At 38.3% G+C, this 23,678-nt stretch overlaps 3 protein-coding genes and 1 long non-coding RNA gene across 6 annotated transcripts in view; 1 reads left to right on the plus strand and 3 right to left on the minus strand.

Annotated features, from left to right (window-relative positions):
• crtac1a (cartilage acidic protein 1a) overlaps positions 1-6,856 on the plus strand; it is an 8,052-nt gene extending 1,196 nt beyond the window's left edge. The window contains exons 3-14 of one of the 2 annotated variants that reach the window (XM_016502673.1): positions 482-678; positions 763-899; positions 983-1,139; positions 3,105-3,239; positions 3,400-3,536; positions 3,870-4,006; positions 4,357-4,439; positions 4,543-4,643; positions 4,808-4,976; positions 5,668-5,867; positions 6,004-6,046; positions 6,522-6,856. In XM_016502673.1, coding sequence (XP_016358159.1) covers positions 482-678; positions 763-899; positions 983-1,139; positions 3,105-3,239; positions 3,400-3,536; positions 3,870-4,006; positions 4,357-4,439; positions 4,543-4,643; positions 4,808-4,976; positions 5,668-5,867; positions 6,004-6,046; positions 6,522-6,532 — 1,507 coding nt within the window. In that variant the 3' untranslated portion in view covers positions 6,533-6,856. The remainder of the gene's footprint in view (positions 1-481; positions 679-762; positions 900-982; positions 1,140-3,104; positions 3,240-3,399; positions 3,537-3,869; positions 4,007-4,356; positions 4,440-4,542; positions 4,644-4,807; positions 4,977-5,667; positions 5,868-6,003; positions 6,047-6,521) is intronic. The other variant, XM_016502674.1, reaches the window with a different exon arrangement.
• On the minus strand, positions 6,778-8,922 carry LOC107700852 (uncharacterized). Its single transcript, XR_001635585.1, has 2 exons — positions 8,865-8,922; positions 6,778-7,164 (listed from the first exon to the last, which is right to left on the minus strand). It is a non-coding gene; the product is annotated as an uncharacterized LOC107700852 (long non-coding RNA).
• Positions 8,923-9,630: 708 nt separating this feature from the next.
• Positions 9,631-16,930, minus strand: golga7ba (golgin A7 family, member Ba). 2 transcript variants are annotated; one of them, XM_016502679.1, is made up of 5 exons: positions 16,853-16,930; positions 13,362-13,487; positions 12,712-12,864; positions 12,458-12,559; positions 9,631-11,362 (listed from the first exon to the last, which is right to left on the minus strand). In XM_016502679.1, exons 1-5 carry the CDS (start codon positions 16,862-16,864, stop codon positions 11,282-11,284), a joined length of 474 nt encoding a protein of 157 aa, XP_016358165.1. In that variant the 5' UTR covers positions 16,865-16,930; the 3' UTR covers positions 9,631-11,281. The 2 variants fall into 2 exon arrangements, with proteins under 2 accessions (XP_016358165.1, XP_016358163.1); XM_016502677.1 differs by lacking the exon at positions 16,853-16,930 and adding an exon at positions 15,593-15,789.
• Positions 16,931-18,311: 1,381 nt separating this feature from the next.
• Positions 18,312-23,678, minus strand: part of LOC107700853 (protrudin-like) — a 6,098-nt gene continuing 731 nt past the window's right edge. The window contains 11 exon segments of the mRNA XM_016502676.1: positions 18,312-18,415; positions 18,503-18,584; positions 18,672-18,718; positions 18,809-18,950; positions 20,969-21,040; positions 21,492-21,613; positions 21,814-21,926; positions 22,913-23,008; positions 23,087-23,273; positions 23,356-23,426; positions 23,595-23,677. Of these exon segments, the coding sequence (XP_016358162.1) occupies positions 18,348-18,415; positions 18,503-18,584; positions 18,672-18,718; positions 18,809-18,950; positions 20,969-21,040; positions 21,492-21,613; positions 21,814-21,926; positions 22,913-23,008; positions 23,087-23,273; positions 23,356-23,426; positions 23,595-23,677 (1,083 nt within the window). The 3' untranslated portion in view covers positions 18,312-18,347.

Genomic DNA, 23,678 nt, shown 5'->3' on the forward strand with positions numbered 1-23,678 from the left:
GGGTGTGCTAAACAGGCAGTGATGTAGAATCAGTGGGCAATGCTAAACAGGCAGTGATGTAGAATCGGTGGGCGTGGCTAAACAGGCAGTGATGTAGAATCGGGGGGTGTGCTAAACAGGCAGTGATGTAGAATCAGTGGGCAATGCTAAACAGGCAGTGATGTAGAATCGGTGGGCGTGGCTAAACAGGCAGTGATGTAGAATCGGTGGGCGTGGCTAAACAGGCAGTGATGTAGAAGCAGGCGTTGATATTCTCCTGTGGGGGCTACATCATAGAGTAGAACATTCCACAAGCTGTCGTTTTGGCAGACTGCCTTCAATATAAGCTGTTTTTAGAGTAACGACTAATGAAAAGTTTTGAGTTCTGAAACTTACAGGATGTTTTTATAGTACAGTGACCTCTTATATGTCAAAAGATCAAGACAATTTTGGTTTCTCAGTTCATGACCCTTTAAGGATTTTGTTGTTTGCCTGTTGTCAGGTATAATGGCCCAAACCTGGTTCTGAAGTATGACCGTACCCAAAACAAGCTCGTGAACATAGCGGTGGATGACCGCGGTTCTCCTTACTACGCGCTGAGAGACCTGCAGGGAAACGCCATCGGAGTGACGGCCTGCGATGTGGACGGAGACGGCAGAGAGGAGATCTACTTCCTCAACACCAACAACGCCTTCTCAGGTACGCAGAAAAACACGAGTGTCCGTGACAAATAGACCCACAAAACTTAACGATCGCTTACAAAACCAAACTAACTCCTTAAAGGTCGGGCGACTTACGCTGACAAACTGTTCAAGTATCGTAACGGGCGCTTCGAGGATCTGCTCGGCGATGACATCAACGTGCGCAGAGGCGTGGCCAATCGCATGGCGGGACGCTCCGTGGCTTGTGTCGACAGAAAGGTAATTAAATTATCCATCTTTTAATAATAAGTGAGTCAATATTATAATTAGTTTTGCATTTTAATAAATTTATTCTGCTGTAGGGAACAGGTCGATACTCTATTTACGTGGCGAACTACGCCAGCGGTAACGTGGGTCCGCACGCGCTCATAGAGATGGATGAAGCCGCCAGTGACGTCGAGAAAGGCGTTATTGCGCTGACTGATGTTGCACCACAAGTCAACGTCAATAAGTACACAGGTCAGAGAAACCAAAAGTAATATTTGTTTATATGTGTGAGATTTTCAAAGGTTTGGGGTTGGTAAGATTTTTTATTGTTTTTGAAAGAAGTGACAGAGCGACACGCATCATAATCTGAAAACCACGCCCACCAGCAATCCAACCCTCCCCATTGACTTTGTATTGGAGAAGCTGCCTCCTTGTCATTTCTGATTTATAACAAAAAACAGAACAATGCCTAAAAGTAAACAAGCTAAAAAACCCAGAACTACGTTTTTATAAGCTGTCGACCCGAAAAACATGCGTTTAAGGACACAAAAGTAGAGCTCAGTGTGTCATATTACTCTGAGAACTGCGCCCACTGGCGGGAAACGTAATCGACGACAAGACCATTCGTTATTTGTATATTTCACCAGCCGATGTGAACCTAAGAAGAGGACATATATTGAGAAACTAAATTTTTTTGGTCTTTATTGTCAGTGCCCCTTTTCCTTACCTTCCTTTTGTTTGAGAAATGATCCAACTGAATGGCCCAACATGAAATACCCTGACATCTACAACTATTTGTGTCTTAAACGCTCATTTTTTGGGTCGACAGCTTATAAAAACGTAGTTCTGTGTTCTGTTGTATTATGTTGTATTACACCTTTTCACATAGTAGCTTTTAGACATGGTTTTGTTTTTTGTTATAAGTCAGAAGTGACAAGGAGGCAGCTTCCTGCAATACAAAGTCAATGGAGGGGGTTGTATTGTTGGATTGCCTAAATGCGCTCTGTCTCTATGCTCACCAGGGCTGCTTTTATTTGATCAAAAATACAGTAAAAATAGTAGTAGTGTAAAATATTATTACAATTTAAACTAACTGACTTCTATTTCAACATACTGGAAAATGCAATTTATTTCTGTGATCAAAGCTGAATTTTCAGCATCATTACTCCAGTCTTCAGTGTCACATGATTCGTCAGAAATCATTCTAATATACTGATACGTTTAACGCGTCGTAAATCCTCAAAGGTTTTTTATATTTTGATTTTTTTTTAATGTATGTAGATTTATAACACTATACTTTGTATAATTTCACTACTGTTGCATCAAATTGCAAAAAAAAAAGCCATGGATTAGTTTTGTATGATGCACCCAGAATACACTGCAGCATGCAGCATGTCACCATTGTTGAGATTCATACACTGATTCTTGATGTTTGTATGACAAACAAGTTTTATTTTTTTTAATCCTTAAAATGATCTTATTAAAATCTGCTGGGTCTGTTGAACCATTGAGTTGCTATAGTAAATAATATGCAACTAATACCATAGATTAGACTGGATGAAATCAGATAATCAGACCGCTACGTGTTGATATTTTAATCATCAGCAAGCAACCAACACCATCTAATCTCTTGCTGTTTTGCCATAACAAACATAGATACAGCAGCTAGAGAAAAACATTGAAAAGTCAAGAGTCAAATTGCTGAACTAAAGCTAACACTGATCACCATAATGGTGACATAAAACCAAACTATTACTTTCAAACAGACATCAACATCTAAACCTCTTTTAATCTCAATAGAACCTAAGATCTCAATTTGTAATTGTATGACAGAAATAAAGTCAATCTGGTTTATAATAAGTTATTTAATGAAGTTGGATCTTCATCAAACAAAGGTTTGGTTTTTACTTTCAACCAAAATTTGACATCTGAGCAACATTTGAGTCCACATCCAATGTCCAATGGAAAGTTTCCCACTAGAATGTTAGAGGATAATGTTCTAATAATGTTATCAATAAACATTTTTAGAATGTTTTTAGAGAATGTTATCCTATCTTTTAGCAGAACATTCTGGGAACTAAAATAAAACTTGCCGCTGAAAACATTACCAGAACATATAATGTTCTCGGAACATTCTAAGAACAATAACATTCCTAGCTGGGCTGACACTTGTTATGGAATATTAATGTTATAAAAGTGTTAATGTTGTTTCATAAGGTGGCCGTGGTGTAGTTGTCGGTCCAATCCTCAGCGACACAAGGTCTGACATTTTTTGCGACAATGAAAATGGACTCAACTTCCTGTTCAAGAACAACGGTGATGGAACTTTCACAGACGTGGCCGCCGAGGCAGGTGAGAAACCTGACTTTATATTTACAGAACTGATTTCCCTTACAAAAAAGAAGTTTATTCAAGTGTGCTATTAGTATACTTCTATTAAACTAAAAATAGGAAACTTTTTGGTAAGGGTTGTAATCCTCCCTCAGACTTATGTTTTATGGTTTGATGACAGGAGTTGAAGACAGATATCAGCACGGGAGAGGTGTGGCGCTGGCCGACTTTAACGGCGACGGAAAGACAGACATTGTTTACGGCAACTGGAACGGTCCACACCGCCTCTACCTGCAGGACGTCCAGCAGAGATTCAAGGTGTTTTTTATGTAAATATTTGGAAATGTATTTTAATAATATAAATATAAATCATCAGTCCATGAAAATACATTCACATATGTCATTTTTGAAGAAAAACTTTGCTCATCTATAACACATGAACATATAACAGTTCAATAAAAATAGTGAGAAGGTGGAAACTAAATATATTAAAAAAATAAATAAAAATCATATAGATTCACTGTTTAGAACATATTTAAAAAACATTTTGGAAATAAATAAATGAATGAATGAATGATTTTTTTTTTTTGCCATATGGGTCTATATAAATCTGTATCTGTAATAATGAATCAGTCTGTTGTGTTGTTGTAGGACGTCGCCACACAGGCCTTCGCCACTCCGTCACCCGTTCGCACCGTCATCGCTGGCGACTTTGACAACGATCTTCAGCTTGAAGTCTTCTTTAACAACATTGCTTACCAAGGAAATGCCCCCAGCAGAATCTTCAGGTACTTCAACTCTGATGTGCGATATTCACTGATATATATTTATATTGTTTAGAGATTATAATGTCTTTTTCAATAGTTAATTTGTCCTTGTAAATCAATTTTCAGTAATTGTAATACAGTTGAAATAAAATAAAATATAAATATTAGATAAACATAGCTTAAAAAATAAAATAAAATTTAGAAATGAAATAATTCCTAAAACTAAAGCTGAATATAAAATATTTAAATATACTTAAAAAAGAAAAAACACATAATAAAATTTCAACTAAAAAACATAAAAAATAAAAGCTATTAATTCATAAATAATAATGTAAATAATTCTGAAATAACACTGGCTTTTGTGTGTGTAGGGTGTCGAGGAAGCAGAACTCTGACCCTGACATCACGGAGCTGGATGTGGGCGACGCCTCTGAGCCTCAGGGGAGGGGCACAGGTGAGATCACATGACCAGAGCCACTTCCTGCGTAAATAAACAACCTTATGTCTTTCTTTAATAACTGCCAGCATTATAATGTGATGTTCTGGTTGGGTAACAGGTGCCACAGTGACAGACTTTGACGGTGACGGTCTGCTGGATCTGTTGGTGGCTCACGGGGAGAGCGCCTCTCAGCCCATCTCTGTGTTTAAGGTCAACCAGGTATGTCAGAAAGTTTATTTCCAATGTAACAATCCATGACTTCAGACTTTTGGACCTCACTGTTTATGTACTGTATACATTGTCTCTTAAGTTCTGACATAAAATTCAGTGTAAATAAACATTTTTAATGGTCAGCTCAGCATGCTTTCTTGTCTTTTCTGCAGGGCTCCTCTAATAAGTGGCTGCGTGTGGTGCCGCGCACACGTTTCGGTTCGTTCGCTCGTGGAGCGAAGGTGGTGATGTTCACGAAACACAGCGGCGCACACACTCGTATCATTGACGGAGGATCAGGCTATCTGTGCGAGATGGAGCCTGTGGCTCACTTTGGGTTAGGTATACAGATCAGATCATTTACAAATTAATTCAGTCATTTCATTTAAATCATTTTATGCCTGCTTTATAATGTATTAGTGTAGGAAAAGCTGCTTTATTCTACATATACATACATATACCACCGTTCAAAGTTTGGGGTGAGTTAGATTTAATTTGAAATAAATTAATACTTCTTATTCAGCAAGAATGCATTAAATAGATCAAAAATGACATTTATGATGTTACTGTAAATGCACAAAATGTTTCTTGAGCAGCAAATTAGCATGATTTCTGAAGGATCATGTGACACTGAAGACTGTAGTAGTGATGCTGAAAATTCAGCTTTGCACCACAGGAATAAATTACATTTTAAAATATATTAAAATAGAAAACAGATATTTTACATTTCAACAAGTATTTCACAATACAACCATTTTTACTGTATTTTTGATCAAATAAATGCAGCCTTTTATATATTAAAGGGTAAGGGATATTCACATAGAAAACAGTTATTTTAAACTGTAATAATATTTCACAATACAACATTTTTTACTTTCTTGTTGATCCCAAGAGACTTCTTTTGAAATTTTTTTTATTTTAAATCTTATAGACCCCAAACATTTAAATGTATTTAATTTTGACTCATTCTATCTCAGTAACTACTCTAGCTATTAGCATATGAGATTAATAGTCTCTTTTCATTGGCTCTTAGGAACCGATGAGGCCACCAGCATTGAAGTCTACTGGCCGGATGGTCGCTCCATCGCTCGGCCGCTCGAGTCCGCTGATATGAACACAGTCATTGAGGTCGCATATCCTAATGAGGGGGAGGAGTCAGCACTCACATCTGATGCACAGGTACGACTGCATGCAAATGAGGAGGAGGAGTCAATGCACACCTTACACAGCCAGGTATGGACAATATGCAGTTTAGGAACAGACATTTGATAACGAAACACAAACGTATTATTATCTGATGGTCAATATTATCTGGCTTCAATAAAATATGGTGAATACTGAGGTACGGCTCTGTATTGATTCTCTGCAGTGTGGAGAGGGATTCACAGTCAACACAAACGGCCGTTGCATTGGTAAGATTATCTGTGAATTTCATGCTCAGTTCACAATTGCTCCAAATTTGAGTAAAAATGGTAAAAACATTTCTAAAAGCATTTCTGTAACTCTTGGAATTTAAGACAATATACACAATTTAATTTTAAATGGCTTTAAATGTCACAAATGTCCAAAAAAGTTGTTTTAGTACAAAAATTCAAAATGCAATTCATGACTATTTATGCTCAGTGCATTTCCTCAATGACAAAAAAAACTAATTTTGGACCCTGTTTTGCATATTAATGAATATGCAGATTTTATTGCTCAAATTGGCTGAGAAGTTTTAAGAGCTCAGATCTCTTGAGTCTCAAAAATTGCAGAGAGAAAAGATTTTAAATGTAATGCAAACGTTGATCTAATGTCTTTTGGCAATTATTCCAGTACACACTTAATTAACACATCTGAATGATTATAAAACATTGACATGTTTTCTCTCTCTTGCCCCTCAAACAGCGAGAGCCTGAGTATTTTCAGCTGGACATTGAGTGTCATCATCTCATTAAATCAGAGCTGTGCTGTCAGAGGTCTGATACTGAACCAGTTATTCAGCAAACTCAACCACAGATGCAAAACCTTCAGTCGTTACTGCAAAATCTTTCCTGTAGTGCTATTGAAACTGAACACTTGTACTGTTATTCATCACATTTCTAAGGGTAAAATGATAGTCAGCACTAACTAAATCTGAAAAAGTTTACATCAGACACACTTGTTTATTTCCTTTTTTTTTTAGAACTTGTTGACTCAAAATTGGAATGGTGTGCAATACTAATAAAGCAATCGTGAGGGAGCGCCCAGTCTGTGAGTGTGATTCTGTCTCCATTTCCTTCATCCTGTTCAGACGTAAACGAGTGCAGGCGTCTGCCAGCCGTGTGTCCTCACACTCGTCCGGTGTGCACCAACACATACGGACACTATAAGTGCAGCTCTAAGAGATGTGTTGAGGGCTACAAGCCCAACATACGCCGAGCGTGTGTGGGTGAGTGCAGGTGACATTCAGATTTAAGTTTAGGAAGACAAAATACACTGTGAATGAATGTAGCAGGATAGATGCAGTTCTGAGAATGTCTCTTTACTTTCTGTCCATTGGTGAACTACACTGCAAAAAAGTGGTATAGGATTTAGGCCTAACTGTCACTCCCATCTTTGAGCATTGATGTGAAAATGCACTAAATCTGAATTTAAATGGCTGTAATTCATGAATGCTGTAATACAGACCTATGGTTGGTGTCTTTAACAGACACTCAATAGATTATTGCAGAAGTGAAAACACTTCAATAAATAGGATTACTGTAAAGCAAATGCACGGCACGAAATACAAAATGTATAATACAAAATCATTTGGACTTTAAAATCAAAGAAATATGTTTAACAAATTTGTGTTTCAAATTTGAAGTTGATATCACAAACATTTCTGTTCTTGGGAGATTTTGTTTAGGCACTATACTAAATATCACCACCAGGTGACTATAAAATCGTGCTGTAAATTTAGTAAAATTTGAAACAATGACAGCGCCCACTAGGGGAAGGAGCCCCTAAAAGTTAAAGGGGTCATCGGATGCAAAATTCACTTTTGTTGTTGTTTGAACATAAATGTGTGTTGGAAGTGTGTGTACACATCCACCCTATAATGATAAAAACCCACCCTCTAATTAGGCTGTTCTGAGATTCCTGTCAGAATGACGTAGTTCTGCACTGGCCACTCCCACGATAGTTGATTGACACTAGCGTCTTACCTTAGACCCCTGTCCACCATTGTGTCGACTCCGGTGCAGGGGAAGACAAGAATGTCTCTGATTAGGTGATTGAGGTGTTTTGTTGTTGGATGTAATGAACATAGCAGTCATCATTTACTCCCGACATCTGAGCCGCTGAAGACGCAGAGGATTAACGTTACTTTCGTTTTTGAAGGAAATGCACCGATCTGCCTAAATGCGTTTAAGTTGGCGCGAATCATTCGTGATCCAGCTTCATCTACAGAAGAAATTAGTATAAAGGGTTTTTTATGAATCTTTGCAAATTGCCTTTCCTAATATATGCTAGTGAGCCAGTTTCGTGGCTGAAGTTTACAGTCTGCTCGTCACCCCACGGAAGAGAGGGGCGGGGGCAGCAGAGCTCATTAGCATTTAAAGCAACATGGACTAGAACAGCATGCTGAAAACAGCTGATTTTGACAGGGTAAAAGGGGTGTTTTTTTTACACTACCATTGAGAAATTTTAATCAAAGTATGTTATAGACTTTTCATTAAGACCCTAAAGAATCATATCAACTTGTGGAAAATGGGCATCCGATGACCCCTTTAAAGCAAGCAAAGCAATGTCCAATTTCAAAACGATTTTCACAAAATGAATTTTGAGTGTTGACTCTTCGATCTTACTGAAATTACTGAAATATGTGAAAAATAAATAAATGTAGTGAAAAGAAATCAATAAAGTAAATTTTGAAGTAGAAAATAAATACATTTAAATAATTTGAAATCAATTTTAAAGTAGAAGTACTGAAATTGTAATTTTTAAAACGTACTCCAGAAATCTTTGCTTTATTTAAAACTGTAGAGTGTATTTACAGTACAGTTTATTTACACTGCAGTTTCTAGGTAATAGGCTTAAAACAATACGCCTCTGAGTTGCGTGGAAGGAAATATTCTTTATATAAATAGGAAGAATCATAATGCATAAACGGCATAATATAAGTTCAAACACATTACCTGAAAACCATTACAAGTCTAGGCACACCAATTTCTTCTTTCTTTCCACATTAGAATCATATCTGTTTTTTCCTGTTTTTCTCCAACTTACCCGTTTCATCATCCTCATCCTCATCCTCTTTCTCTGTGTCTCCAGCTGTAGACTCCCGGTATGACAGCAGCATCTCTTCCTCTCCTGTCTGTCCTGGTTTTCATCTTCCTGAGCTTCTCCTGGTCTCAGCCGGGACTCCTTTATGTATACAGACGTGACATAATGACGCAAAGACGAACGGCGGCAAACTAGCATTTCCCGCGAAAACCGACCCAAACCCGAATTAGAAAACATTTTTTACAAGCTTACCGTTGTGAATCGGGGGCTAAGTGTGATTTAATCACACTGGTAGCACAATTTATTGTAAAACTTTTTTTTTTTCAGTTGGTCAAAGTGAAACTGGCAGACATGTTACTTACTTCTTCAGATGACATTTTCCAGCAAAGCTTATTATTTCTGACATATTTCCAAGATGTATCTGTAATTCCGAAGTACAGTGTTTGTCAACACGATGAAGATGGACCTCAGAGTGATCAGATGATGCACATACAGGAGAGAAAAAGATATCGTACTTTCAGACCTCAAGAGACTGACTGGAAACACAGCAGTGCTGTGAAGTGTTACTGCATGAATATTTGTCTCCACAAAGAGAAGTCACATAAGTTGAAGGGCTGAACTGGATGAACTCACGGTGTCATGCTGATTGACCTTACATGTTGACACTTTACAATATTAAGAGGCACATTAAAGCTGCATTCAGTAACTTTTTTTTTTTTTGTTAAAAATGATCCAAAATCAGTTAATGAGCAAGTACATAACCAATCAGTGTTCAAAACTATCTCCTCACCTTAGCCCCCGATTCACAACGGTAAGCTTGTAAAAAATGTTTTCTAATTCGGGTTTGGGTCGGTTTTCGCGGGAAATGCTAGTTTGCCGCCGTTCGTCTTTGCGTCATTATGTCACGTCTGTATACATAAAGGAGTCCCGGCTAGTAGGCTATATCGCATGTGGTGGCGGATCAATGTGTAGCCTCTTCTTACAGCAGCTGTAATAATTAAACTTGTCATTTTAGAACGAGTGATAAGGAACATTAAATAGATTTTTGAGTTTAAAAGAACACATTTTTTCTATGACAATCGAATATTATGTCAATTAGAGATTAGACTGTACAGAAATTCAAATCTACAGGTAACTAAATACACCCTAAACTAATGCAGTGTTGACACTGTTGACATTAACAATTTGAGAACAAATTATAATATTTGCACGTTTGATGTGATCTGAGCTAACTTTAAAGCAATTGCGATCGTTAGATTTAATCACACTGGTAGCACAATTTATTGTAAAACTTTTTTTTTTTCAGTTGGTCAAAGTGAAACTGGCAGACATGTTACTTACTTCTTCAGATGACATTTTCCAGCAAAGCTTATTATTTTTGACATATTTCCAAGATGTATCTGTAATTCCGAAGTACAGTGAATACACATACACCTCAAAACATTAGATTAATCCGCGCTAGAGCCATGCCGATGCACAACCCACGGAAAGAAGAACATCTCAAACAGAGTGGCGCCAAAGAGGCATATATATTAATATCTTAAAAACTTAATGGCAAAAAACAATGTCCTGTTTTACATGAAAGCACTTCTTTTTAGTCAAGTGTAAAATGCCTAAATAAAACCCTGTGCATAAAAATAAATTTAAATAAAATGTGGATCAAATACACAAAAGCAGAACTAGTTCATTTGACCATCGTTGTTTATTTATTTTGCTACACAACAGAAAAGCACTCTCAGCTTCTTTTACGCTTGATCTTTGCATAAACAGGGGACAAAGGTTCTCAGTACGAAATGGAAGCTCATGATGAAGGACCATGTGAGGAAGCTCTGGCTCTTGGCAGTCACGTCATCAGGACTCGTTTCTGCTCTGACGACGCGTTATGAGTACAAAGTATGAACGATTAGCACACTATGAAATAAAACAATAAAGTCATAAATAGTACCCGTGGAATAAGATGGCAGTGTCTGGGGCCTGTATAAAATATATGGGCTTAGATTTCAGTCCTTGACATCTACCTAGTCTAAAATCTGACTTCTGTTCAATAATTAGAGTAAAAGTGCTCATTAAATTCTCAAACAAAAAAGGGTGAAAAATCGTGATGATGGAAGACTGTTGTGTGCCGATCGGCAGCTACATCACAGGCGTTTGTGAGTGAGATTGCATATTACAGTGACAGAAGCTCATGTGCGCTTTACCCAGAATGCTACAGCGAGTGACTGGAAGGTGTCAGTGAAGGTGGCGGTAATGACTGAGGTAATGACGCGCTGCTGATCCAGAAGCTGATGTGTCTTGTGGAGGCAGTTCATGTCAGGTGTGTTTGTGTTTGGCGATGCTGAGCGGTTGCTATCGTGTCTGTTCAGCGGGCGTTAGTATGAAGGCATCACATGTGGGCGAGTGTGTGTGTGTGTGTGTGTGAATCATCGTCCGCTGCTGCTGGTTGTGCTGCTTCCTGAGCTTGAACCGCTGGAGCCGCGATCCTCGTACACACTGATCTCAATCTAACACACACACACAGGTTAAGGGAGTAATATCACAGTATTACACAACCTTACATGCACAAACTACTAAACAAATCACTTTACACATACATGCTTTTACTAGACGACTTGCAATGAATATGATTGAAACTGGTGTCCAGTTTCATTTTATCATTATTGATAAACTATTACAGTTTTTGTTAATATTTTGAAGGCATTTTACTTATACATTTTCTGTTTTAATTTTAGTTTCATTTTTAATATATATTTTTTAAATTATTATTATTGTTGTATTTCTATATAATTTTTTATTAAATTTATTATGTTTTTTATATTTAATTTTATTTCAAGTGTTTTATGGTTTTAGTTAGTTATAATAACCAATGGTCCAATTACTGTTTTAAAGCAATAAAGGCAGAAATCTGACAAATTATTTATAGTGAGAGCTTATTAGATATTTTATATTAACTACTTTCTTCAGTAAAAAAAAATAGCAATATCTGTTCAATTGATATTCAATTGTGAAAAATAAAATATATTATAAAAAGAAATAATATAAAATATAAGATCATATAATAATTATGAAGTTAGAAATATTATATAATGTATAAATATATAAATAAATATAAAAATATATAAATATTACTTATGAACCTAATTTAATTACGAAAAACAATATTTCGCTTATTTGAGATTTAACATTATCTTTTGAATTTAATGCAGTGTAAATATATATAGGAATAAAAATACATCTTAAATATTCATATTTTTATTAATACATTTAATTATGAAAAACTATATTTATCTTATTTGATATTCAACAAAATCTGTTGAAGTGATAGCAATTTATTGTTAAAAAACTGAATTAACATATAAGCCAAAAACAATATTTGGCTATTTCCCACATTTTGTTCACAATCTTGTCTTCAGGGTTGCAATAATTGCAAACCTCACACAAAATGAAGAGGTAATAAAAGAGTTTATGCGACATCCTAAGCTGGACTAACAACAGTTTCTGAAGTACAAGCACTTCCACTGACCATTTGTTCTCACACACACACACACACACACACACAGACAGACAGACACACACACAGATAGACTCTGTAAGGATACGACCCTCATGCCTCTCTCTATGGGGTCTGTGATGAGGAGACCTCGAGGAGCGTAGACCTTCTCATTCTGCTCCTGAATGTACCGCGAGATCTTCTTCAGCACCTGCACAAACACACACAAGATGAACTTTTAATCATCAGCATCATTTTTATTTGCCATAGTTTGCAAAAACCGGCACATAAAGCAACATATGATAGTATGTTTTATTTTTACATGCCATTTCAGGGTGGCTTTATCTGAAAATGATAATGTACCTTCTCATAGCGCGTCTCGATGCACAGGAATACGAGGTAAACCGTGAGGCAGGCCAGACATCCCTCGATGTAGGACTGGCCTCCGATCTTCTCCGCCTCTGCATAGTAATTATTCAGCATCTTCACCGTGTCCTCAAACAGCGTCCTCTCAATCTGACCAATCAGGTGCAAGGACAAGACGAGTCAGCCAATCAGAGAGCACCAGGGAGTTTACCCAAGGACATTATATGGCAAAAACGAATGGGATTCAAAAACGAATTTGAATCAAAAACTGACTGACATTGTAAAGATATCAGTCTCATGCCAGACATCACGTGATAACTCTTGATTGCATCAAAATAATTAAACAGATTGTGAGAAAGACACAGAAAGCTCTACATGTTAATCTCCCTTTCCCTGTCATTTCCTCAGCAAGTCTTTACTGGGCGTCTGTAACATGATCTAACACCTTTAAACAGCTCTATTATCAGCTCTATTAGCAGCTCATTGTGTTGTGTGGAGTTTGCGCACTCAGCAGTGCTTTGCTGAAGAGCAGAGTTTCTCTGAGTGAAGAGCCCTTTTCTCATCCTCTCCTTTTTACTTGCGTTGTGTCTCTTTTGTTCTGCCACACACACACACACACACACACACACACACACACACACTCTTACCCTGCTGTCTAACTCAGAGGGGAACTTGGTCTGGAACTTGCAGATGGTGCCATCCGTGTAGTCTCTCTGAATGAAGACCTTATTGGCCAGAGATGCACTGTGTCTCAACTCCTGAAGGTTATGGAACTACAGCAGAGGACGAGAGAGGGTTACAGTGTGCTGCCTTCTGATCTAATCATAAATTCAGTTTCCTTCGCCTGTTAGATGTTAAACAATGCATGAAAATCGCTTGACAAGTGCAGTTTCCTGTCCTGCGTTGTAGAATTTTCTAGTGAAACCAGTTTGGCGAGGAAATTAGCCGCTAGCATTCAGCTATATCACATATGAACATTGTTGCTAGTCAGTGACAGCTTGTACTAGACATTTTAGCAGTGTAGTGCAGGTGATGACATTGTGTTAGCTCATCACTGCATCACTTTGAGCTCAAAGAGTAATGGAGAGATGTCATCATCATTAGCTCAGCATAAAGCAGTGATGCTGTCGTCATATGCTTCTACATTAATGTAGTGATGTTTCTGTCATTAGCTCATACAGTAATGCAGTGATGCCATCATCATCAATCGCTCATATATTAATGCAGTTGCATCACCATCATTAGATCATAGACACAGAATAATGCAGTGATGCCGTCTTTAGCTCATACAGTAATGCAGTGGTATTGTCATCATATTATAGAATAGTGCAGTGATTTCATCATTATCTCAGAGTAATTCAGTGATGTCATTATCTCAGAGTAATTCAGTGATGTCATTATCTCAGAGTAATTCAGTGATGTGCACAAACACTTAGCTCAACTGGCATCAATGAGGACATCACTGTATGTTATTCTTTATCTTTGGACATCTGAAGGTCAGATAAAGATTATTCTGACTGCAAGCAAGGGACAGTATAATTACCCTGGCAGTCCTGGCAACATGTTATTTAAAAACTTGCTTTGTTTTAGCAGCAGGGCCTGCCAGTGAATGGCTCCTTCTGAAATAGTAACAGGCTGAGACAGCACACACTGATTCAAACACACACACACAGCTCTTCAATGCTGTGGACGAGATCAATTTCTGGCACTCAACATTTGCTCAGATCTCAAGAATTCTTGCACAGCTCAGATAAAAGGCATATCTGGTGTCAAATAATGCACAACACGACATTTACCTGTTGAACTCCTCAAAAATACACTCAGAAGGATCTAGAACTAAACGATGTTGGGAAAAATCTAATGAAAGAATGGTACTTCGATATAAACCACTGTATGCAATTATTAACACGTTCATATACCATCCCATGCTACTTCAAATGATACATGGACCATGGACAATGTACAACTGGCAAAATTTTGTAAGCAATACCTTAGGTACTTTTGATTTAGGGACATATAGCATGCTAGCACCATGTTTTTTAAGTACTTCACAGTTCTATATAAATACCCTGCTGAAAAAGCAATAGAAACCATCACAGAAATTCTAATGGTTTCCACTACAAATACCATTATAAACCATCAACTTTTAACCATTAAAATGGTATATATAATATCCCATTAGGATTTAGTGGTCTTAACAAGCCACCAATAGAAGGTGACCCAACAGGCACCATTACAGTTTCCATTAAAACCAGTACAATTCCCATTATAACCAGTAAAACCATTAGAAATTCTGTGATAGTTTCTATAGTTTTTTTTCAGCAGGATACCATTGTACAATACCATCTGATACCACCGTTGCATTATGTTACCGCCACTTTTGTACCGGTAAACCGAGACTTATCACAACTAAACGTTCTGGGCTGTTGTTACTAAACGCCTCGTTAATTATGCATGCAAGCCGCTCCTGGTAACTGTCTCGGAAAGATGAGCGACACTGCTACCGACTCCCGCGAGCACAACCGATCGATCGCGAGGAGACGATCATTTAACACACACACTCACCGCTGATACCAAATATATCAAAACACAATCTAGTCATCCGGTGGAGCTTGTACAGAATGATTATTGACCGTTACCCCGAGGAGTACGCTTGTTTTCCGCTCGCACGAGATTAAACAAAGAGATCTCGCGCTCGAACCACAACATCACGCGCGCCCTCAAGGTTACTCGGCGGGACGGCGGACATACATTTAACTCTTAAATGAACCCCAGAACAACTTGTGAGATCACATTTTAAATCCCAACCGCAGGAAATCACAGCAAATATCGTCAGTTAAATCACTTTTAAAGAAGGGAATAAAAACAAAACTCTTACAGATTCGTGGCAGTACGGGAGTTTTGTTCGCTCCGTCGCTGTCCGCGGTGCTGAACTCATTCCTGATCCGGTCACCGATGAAAGAGACGCACAAACACTCAATCTGCTCTGGCTAAAAGAGCTTAAGGAGCCGTGGACAGCCGCTTTGATCCTCTTTGATGTCCAGCTGCGTGCTCCGCTACGTCACGCGCTCATTTGAATACAGCACCAGATCCTTCTGACCACAAACACAAGCCTTTGTCATCTTGTGTGATGAACACAATGCTTTAAGAACACACGTTCTTTTATCAATCTAAGCATCTGATCTAAGCAACAGCATTTCAGGCCACCGTGACACTCGGTGTCAGCAATAAACAACTAAATAAATCCACATATCTGAAAGCACTACTGAAAAAGCTTATTTTGTATTCTTATAACATGTATCGTTGCAAAACTTGGTCACACTTTAATTTAAGGTGTCCTTGTTACAGTGTAATTATACATTTAAGTACTGAGTAATATTAATTGACTACATGTACTTACTAGTATATGGTTAGGGTTAGGATTAGAGTTTGGCTCGTTACTTGCATGTAATTATGCATAATTTATTGTTATTATAATTGTAAGTACATGTAACGTGTAACAAGGACGCCTTAAAATAAAGTGTTACCCAAAACTTAAACAGTAACATCAATAAAAAATGTCTTTGTATATGTGGTATCTCCCTTTTTACTTTAGCACTCGATCTGACATAGAAAAACAACAGCTTCTGATCAACTAGTCACCTAGAATAAATAGGTACATCTCTGCCTGATCACACCCTTTAAAATGGTGGAAACCTAGTATAGTTAGTTAAATTCAGTCATAATAAAGAACATTTGACTAAATGACAAACAAGATTACCAGATTATGACACTATCTATCTATCTATCTATATCCATTCATCTCTATCTATCTATCTATCTATCTATCATGTTGTTGCCATGATCAATGGTCAGCTCTTCACTTGTAGCTGTTATAGGGTTTAGTTCACTCTCTGTATTGTATGTTTATTTTATTCCGTGTCTTATGGGCTGAGCAGCAATTATAACGGATTTTTAACGGTTTTAAAAACGACGCGTGAGAACCGCGACGGAGCTAACGTTATACACTGTAACGTCACGCACTGATCCGTGATATTTAAACGATCAAAATGACGCCGAGATTCATACGCTATCTTACAAAAACGGGTCATATAAACACACCTGGCACAAAAACGATGAATAAAGGTCTGTTTCTCACCTCTGTGGCCATGTTGCCATGCGAGCGCGAGATGCCTGTCCCGGTGCTGAAACGGGTTCACGGGAATAACCGTTTGCGCTCGAGGATAAACGGAGAGGGGGCGGGGCCGGAAACAATCACACAATCTGATGACGCGCGGAGGGAGGAGCCACTGATGCCGCTTTCAAGAATTGAGCTCAGCCAAGTCAGATCATGTTTTGGGTTATATATTTACTTTTAAAAGCTCCTTCGGAAATGACAAATATTACGATATAAATTTGTCAGAGATCACTAAGGGACTCTCACGACGAGAATCCGTTCGCCGGAGGAGGTAACCATAGCAACAGTACGCCATAACGCCATAATTTTCAGTAAAAAAGGCGCCAAAACACAGGTTTGTTTCGCGCGAAAAGAATCTTAACAGACGGTGGCGCGAAAATTCCTCACAGAAATTCCACACAGCTATATATTCATATTTAAATCGTTTATTACTGTAACAGTAGATTTAACCAAGGAAACAGGTGGTGCTATACTATGGATAACTTCCCAATAGATTTTAATTTGTGTTTAAATAGCAGTAGTGCGACATACATAGCTTCATACATAGCACATTTCAACCTTGGTTTAAAGACACACAGACAAATAAAATGACACGAATATAGCTAATTCTTTCAATAACTATGTGAATAGGTGTACTCTTGGGTATGATTTGCTGATATAATATAATGCTATTATTTTGATTAGTATAAATGGTTTCTGAGGGTGTTCCAACAACAAACATACATGTATATAAATTAAAGCTTTTCCAGACAAACTTACACAAATAAATTATATAACCAATAATCATGGGTTCAAGCAGATAAGCAGCCAGAAGGTTTAATTGTAAAGGCTTAGTCAAAAGGTTTATGACAGAATTAAACTGACTCAGATTTGACAGTATGTGGTACAGTATATAGGACCCATATAAAATGCTCAGATTCATTGGTTTTGGCATCCAGTTTAATAAATAACCAAAATCGTTTTCATGGTCTTGTTTTCCTCTTTAGGATGATGTGATATCATAGTAACAGATAAACTGGACCCTTAATATTAATCTGACGTATATCCCACCAAGGGCTCACATTCTGGAAAGTGATGTTATAATAAGGGTTGATGAAACTACAGCATTTGATATTGCAGCAAAGTGAATTCCAAATAAACCAATCAGTCTTGGTGCGAGGCTTTGATAAATAATAGTGGTGACTGAGGAAAGCAGCATATTCCAAGGAAAAGGTCACCATTTTGACATAAAGGAGTTCACATAGGGGTCACGAGTTTTGGACAGACAAAAAAAAAAACTCAAGAGGAACCTCAGAAAGAGTGTTGAGGCAACATAAGCTGCAGGATTTTGGTCGTCCATGTGAAATGCTCCACAGTGAAGAAAAGAAACAGCAAGAATCACTGGAGTAGCCGTCTTGTGGTTCTTCTCCTAGTTTCTTTCAAAGCATTGCAATGGTGAAAGATTATTTCGTCAATCCTACTTGGTGGTGAGGAAAGTATTACACATAGAACAAACAAATACAGTCTCTCTTTGGGCTTCAGGAGCTGAAGGGTGCGAGAAAGAAAAAGAACAGTGTGTAAATTCGTCTTCAATAAAACATTCTTTACAAGATTCACATGCTCTTCTCATACCTGTGGCTCCCATGATGGATTTGAACACTTTATACGAGCAACAGCGGGAACAAAAACTGACACCACAGTTACTGCAGTTTCTCTGGAAAAATAAAACAATCATGAGTGAAACTGAAACATCATAGAAGTTGAATAGCATGTTAAACAGGATAAAGATCAGAGGCCATACCCTTTTCTTTAAAACAGAAAACGCCGAATTGCACTGGGAACAGTTCCCTGTGGAAGGACAAAAAGAAAATATGGTTTTAAAGGTGGATATAATATAGATGGCGAAAAAGTATGAAGTACAAAGAGATCGATAGTGACCGATGTTGTTGGAAGGGACACGCTTGCGAAGTTTTTCAGTGAGTTTGGACACTTTACTGCGGATGGGCTCGTTTCTGCTCAGCAGCCCGTTATCAGACACTGTGTCAAACTCAGGAACACCAGAAGACACGTCCTCGTCATCCTACCAGATATAAACACATAGAGAGACAGAGATAAATTAATCATATTCATACTTAGAAGAAATGAGGTGACAGATCTGAACCCATTAGTTCTCCTGTTCAGCTCGACACCAAAATATCTTTCACTTACACTCTCATGACAAAACCGGCACACAACCTTTTAATAAAACAGAGACAATTTCCACATAGGTCAATGACCTGATTTTTTTCCAAAATGATTAAAAAAAATTGGATTTTTAATCCTTTTTTTTTTTTGGGGTGGTAATTTTTTTTAAGGTTGTTTAACTGTAAGTTATAAAATATATATTTAATATTTTTATTAATTGCACCAAATAGTTTGACCCAAGAAAATGTATATTCATGATTCAAATATTCATGATACATTCAAAACATATAAACATGGTATGTTTTCGACTAAACTACATTTTTAAACCAGATCATCTTGTCATTGACCCATACACATGAATCAGTGCACCTTGCACTCTCCTCATGTAAAGGTGTGTGAAGGTTTTCTCTTTGTTTGTTCCATTCTGTATGTAGAGGGCTTTAGGGTTAGAGATCAGATTTACTGAAGTCATTAGAATCAGATGAATCTCTGCCTGTAGCGGCACGTGTGACGACTTTGGTAAACCTGACCCATGTTTGTTGCTGCTGAGCTTCGTTTCCTGCAGTCATCTGATGACCGGCGAGAGGACTCTGATTTCTGTGCCGTACAGCACTTAACACCATAAAAACACCACAAGCCCTCTAAAGGCTCTAGTGAATGTTGGGCACATTTCAAAGAAGTTAATTCAATTCAGATGCCAAATTGGACATATTCAAAAATGCATTTCATAATTCAGAGTACCTCTCAAATGGACAAAGTAGCCCATCTCATCACTGTGTTTGTTAGTAGACATTCCCAACCCTTCTCATAATAAGACCGCACAAAAGAAATAGTGTGACAATCAACCCTGACCCGAAAGAAGTTTCACCAAGTAACCATTTCCTGTGACATCACTGTTAATACAAGCCACCGAAATGAATAAAGGCATGAGGGGGTGTGGTTAGAACACCTACAGATCATGATAGACAGGTTTGTGTGGGCACCTTACGGGCTCTCCATCTCCTCGCAATCTTTGGTAGAAAATAGGCTACAGGCCACACCTACATTCAAAACACGGGCCGGACAGATTTACAACAGTCATGCACCTTGTAACAAGATATATCTGATTATTATTCTTTAAAAAGTTAAGTATTAGGTCTGGATTTGATCTTGATCCACTGTGAGACATATTTGAGGTTATTTGGAGTTGATGAGACAAATGAGATGCATCTGAATTTAAATTCACAACTGAACACAGTCAAGACATACAGGTGAATCTCACAAACATATTTCCAGGTCACATTTCATCCCATAAACAAAATAAAATAAATGATATTCTGCTTAAAAACAATGAAACATCCATTAGAAAAATATTTATTGAAATGATCTAAATCTTTTTTTTAAAGGTTTTGTGAGATGCACCCCACTAAAATCTAATAATCATATACTAATTAATCACACATAAACCAGTGCACATGCATTCAGAGCATTTACATTAATGCAAAAACATGCACACGCACACACACACACACACAAAGACAGAATGTTTCTTCAGTAGTTTAGACTGTGAACTTAGACATTAAATGCTCTCGGTTACTCTATTACTCACCACTAATGCCAGAGGAGTTTCCTTGGAGAGCAGAGTAGAGGTCAGAGGTCAGATATGTACACATACACACTACACTACACAACTAAATCTACTTGGTTAATGAGAAGGCTGATATCTACACTCATAAACACACTATTATCTGCACACTTAGCTGTGGTCTAATATTGATGCTATAACTCTCCACACCACTAGAGCTACTTACCGACAGAACAAGCTGAGATTCCTTGAGCAGGCAAACGGCAGAAATGGGAGAACATGTCAGAAAAAGAAACAGAGAAACAGACAGACAGACAGACAGACAGACAGACAGATAGATATTTTCTGACCTCTATGGCATCTTTAAACTCATCGTCAGGCTCCGCCTCCTCTGCCTCTTCAATGTTGCCGGGTGACAGATCCTGAACAGGAAGCACATTCACAGAATAAGTCAATCTGGACTGGAAATAGAAATCTGTAACAAGTAGCGCAAAATAATCCATCTAAAGTAAGCTATCATAGACGGTGTTGACCGTGATACCGGTGTTAAGCCGCAACACCGGTTATGTCACTTGCCCACCGCGTCACCGACCCCCACCGTCGTTTTGATTTTTTATAGTAATAAAAACCATTTAGTTCAGTAAAAGAACAGACACTACAATTAAAAACTGAACGTGGCTGCTCAATGCAGCATGCCGAATTCCTCACCGTCACAACCCTAATCTAAAGCAGGGGTGCCCAAACTCGCTCCTGGAGGGCCGGTGTCCTGCATAAACTCTGCAGGACAGCAGCCCTCCAGGACCGGGTTTGGGCACCCCTGGTCTAAAGTGTTTTATGGTTGTAGCAAGTGTGTATGTTTTAATTCTCTCTCACCTCCACACTGGTTGGTGTGGGTGTGCATTCCAGCAGGTTTGACTGATCTGGGTCACATGGTTCAGTTTCCTCCGCAGGCTGGACTCGACTTGGGTGAACGAACTCCTTCAGCTCCAAAAGAGCTAGAGGGAACAAGAGAAAGGAAGCTGTGTGAGAATGTCTAGCTTATTGAAACTGAATGAAAATACTGAATCTGTATATATATATATTCACTAATCTTTTTAATATCAGCATAAAGTCTGATCCACACTGAAGCAATAAACGCTGAAGAGACCTTCTGACCAACAAGTGCCCAGTCTTGCATTCACATTCATTTACTGACCTCTGCAGAAGTTTCTGTTCCACAGAAAGAGGGCGCTGTTGAGCACAGACAGACTCAAACCCACCGGAGTCATATACAGCAGACAAACCACCGTCAGGAGAGAACCGTAAAACCTACACACAGAATAACACTCATTGCAATCACCTTCACTATCCTTAATGTTAACTAACAGTTTTTGCTTTTATTAGACATTTTGCATTACAAATTTAAAAAAGATAACAGAAAATAGACCAAAACAACACTATGCAAATAATTCATTCATTTTATGTATAATACTACATTATCTATGTAAATTGCAGTTGGCGTCCATCAGTTAAGGTTAATATTGCTGCAGTAAACATCATCATTTATAAAAATGTACCATGGTAAGCATAATTTCTGCCAAAATACCATGGAGTCATTCCGTATCAAATCAACCAAATTTCAGAAACTTCCCAGGCTAAATGTTTTAGATTTTGTTCATATTTTATCTGAAGAAAGACATAAATAGTGACTAAAGCCAAAATATTAAAAGCCACTGATGAAAATTCACTCAGTAATACACTATTTTAACTCAAGAATTATTAAAGATATCTTAATATGCTTTTAGATTCTGCTTCTTAAACATTTATTTTCCTATCTTCATTTTTAAGGCCCTATATGGTTCAATCCCAGATATGAGGATCTCACTGTGGTATCATAAGCAAGCAAACTGTTAAATTCTACACATTTTCACTGGTTAAAAACCAAATGTGAGTCACTTTGTCAACAGCTGATACTTTTTGGATTTTAAAGAGGAATGTCTGAAGAACAAATCATTTTTCTTTCATCAGATCAAAATCAAAATTTTAGCCAGGGACCTCTGGTTGGGTTGACACAGAATTACACCACAGTTATGCATTATTATTACTACTGTAAAACCATAGTAAGTCTAATATGATCTCCTTGAAATATAACTTTTTCATATCATATGATTTCAATCATATTATTTAATGTTTTTGTGGACAGTGGTAGTTAATTCCAAGTTCACTGAAGTAACAAAAATGCATTGAGTATTTTGGCAGAAACTATGATTACAGGGTAAATTACCACAAAGGAGCATCCATAGTGTGATACTCACATGGAGGAGACGGCGTGGCTCTCCCAGTACAACACTTTATATACAGACTCTGCACACACACACACCTGGGTCAGCAGCTCATCTACTCGTTTCAGCCTGTAACACACACAAGCCTTCATCTTCATCATCATCAGTGCAGACGTCATCACTCAAACTCTCTCAAACGTCACTCACATGCCCTTGACCTCCAGCATGGCCTCCTGTTTGCTCATGTGGACCGTCTGCAGGTCTCGCCGCTGCACCGCATAGTGCTTCTTCTTCTGAACCGCCACCTCGCTGCTCGCGCCCTGGCAACGGTTGCCGAGGTACCCCAGCACAGCCGGAGCAGAGACGGCCAGCAGCAGCAGAGAGAGCCACGCGCCTGAGGACATTTAACCCAGGAGACACTCAGTTACATCACATCTTTACAGAATATATGCACACGGCATCTACTCGCTTCTCACCTTCACTCAGAGTGAGGAAGAGGATGTTGAGCAGAACGCAGCTCAGCAGGGAGCACAGCGGCATCCTCCACCTAACAACACAAAGAGCTGAATACTGGAGACACGCAGCAGCATCAATAACTTAGAGACGCGTTTAGAGCAAAAACACAGCCTCCTCATGAGAGTCACATGACACAGTCTCCTGAAGTACAGGCAGAAGCTCTCAGTGCAGTCAGTGATTGTTACGGGACGTCTCTCACCCAAGCAGGGACCGCAGCACCTCCAGCGAGTCTGTGACCGGCTCCAGGAAGATGGCCATCCGCTTGAAGCAGATCACCATGTTC

The sequence above is a fragment of the Sinocyclocheilus anshuiensis genome, unplaced genomic scaffold, assembly GCF_001515605.1.
Source record: "Sinocyclocheilus anshuiensis isolate Anshui unplaced genomic scaffold, SAMN03320099.WGS_v1.1 scaffold1127, whole genome shotgun sequence".
NCBI lineage: Eukaryota > Metazoa > Chordata > Actinopteri > Cypriniformes > Cyprinidae > Sinocyclocheilus > Sinocyclocheilus anshuiensis.

Coding starts and splice junctions, on each gene's coding strand:
- golga7ba (XM_016502677.1), bottom strand. CDS start 15,652: ATGAGTTCAGCACCGCGGACAGCGACGGAGCGAACAAAACTCCCGTAC. Junction 13,488..15,592: donor TCCCGTACTGCCACGAATCT/GTAAGAGTTTTG, acceptor CCTCTGCTGTAG/TTCCATAACCTTCAGGAGTT. Junction 12,865..13,361: donor CCTCTGAGTTAGACAGCAGG/GTAAGAGTGTGT, acceptor CTGATTGGTCAG/ATTGAGAGGACGCTGTTTGA.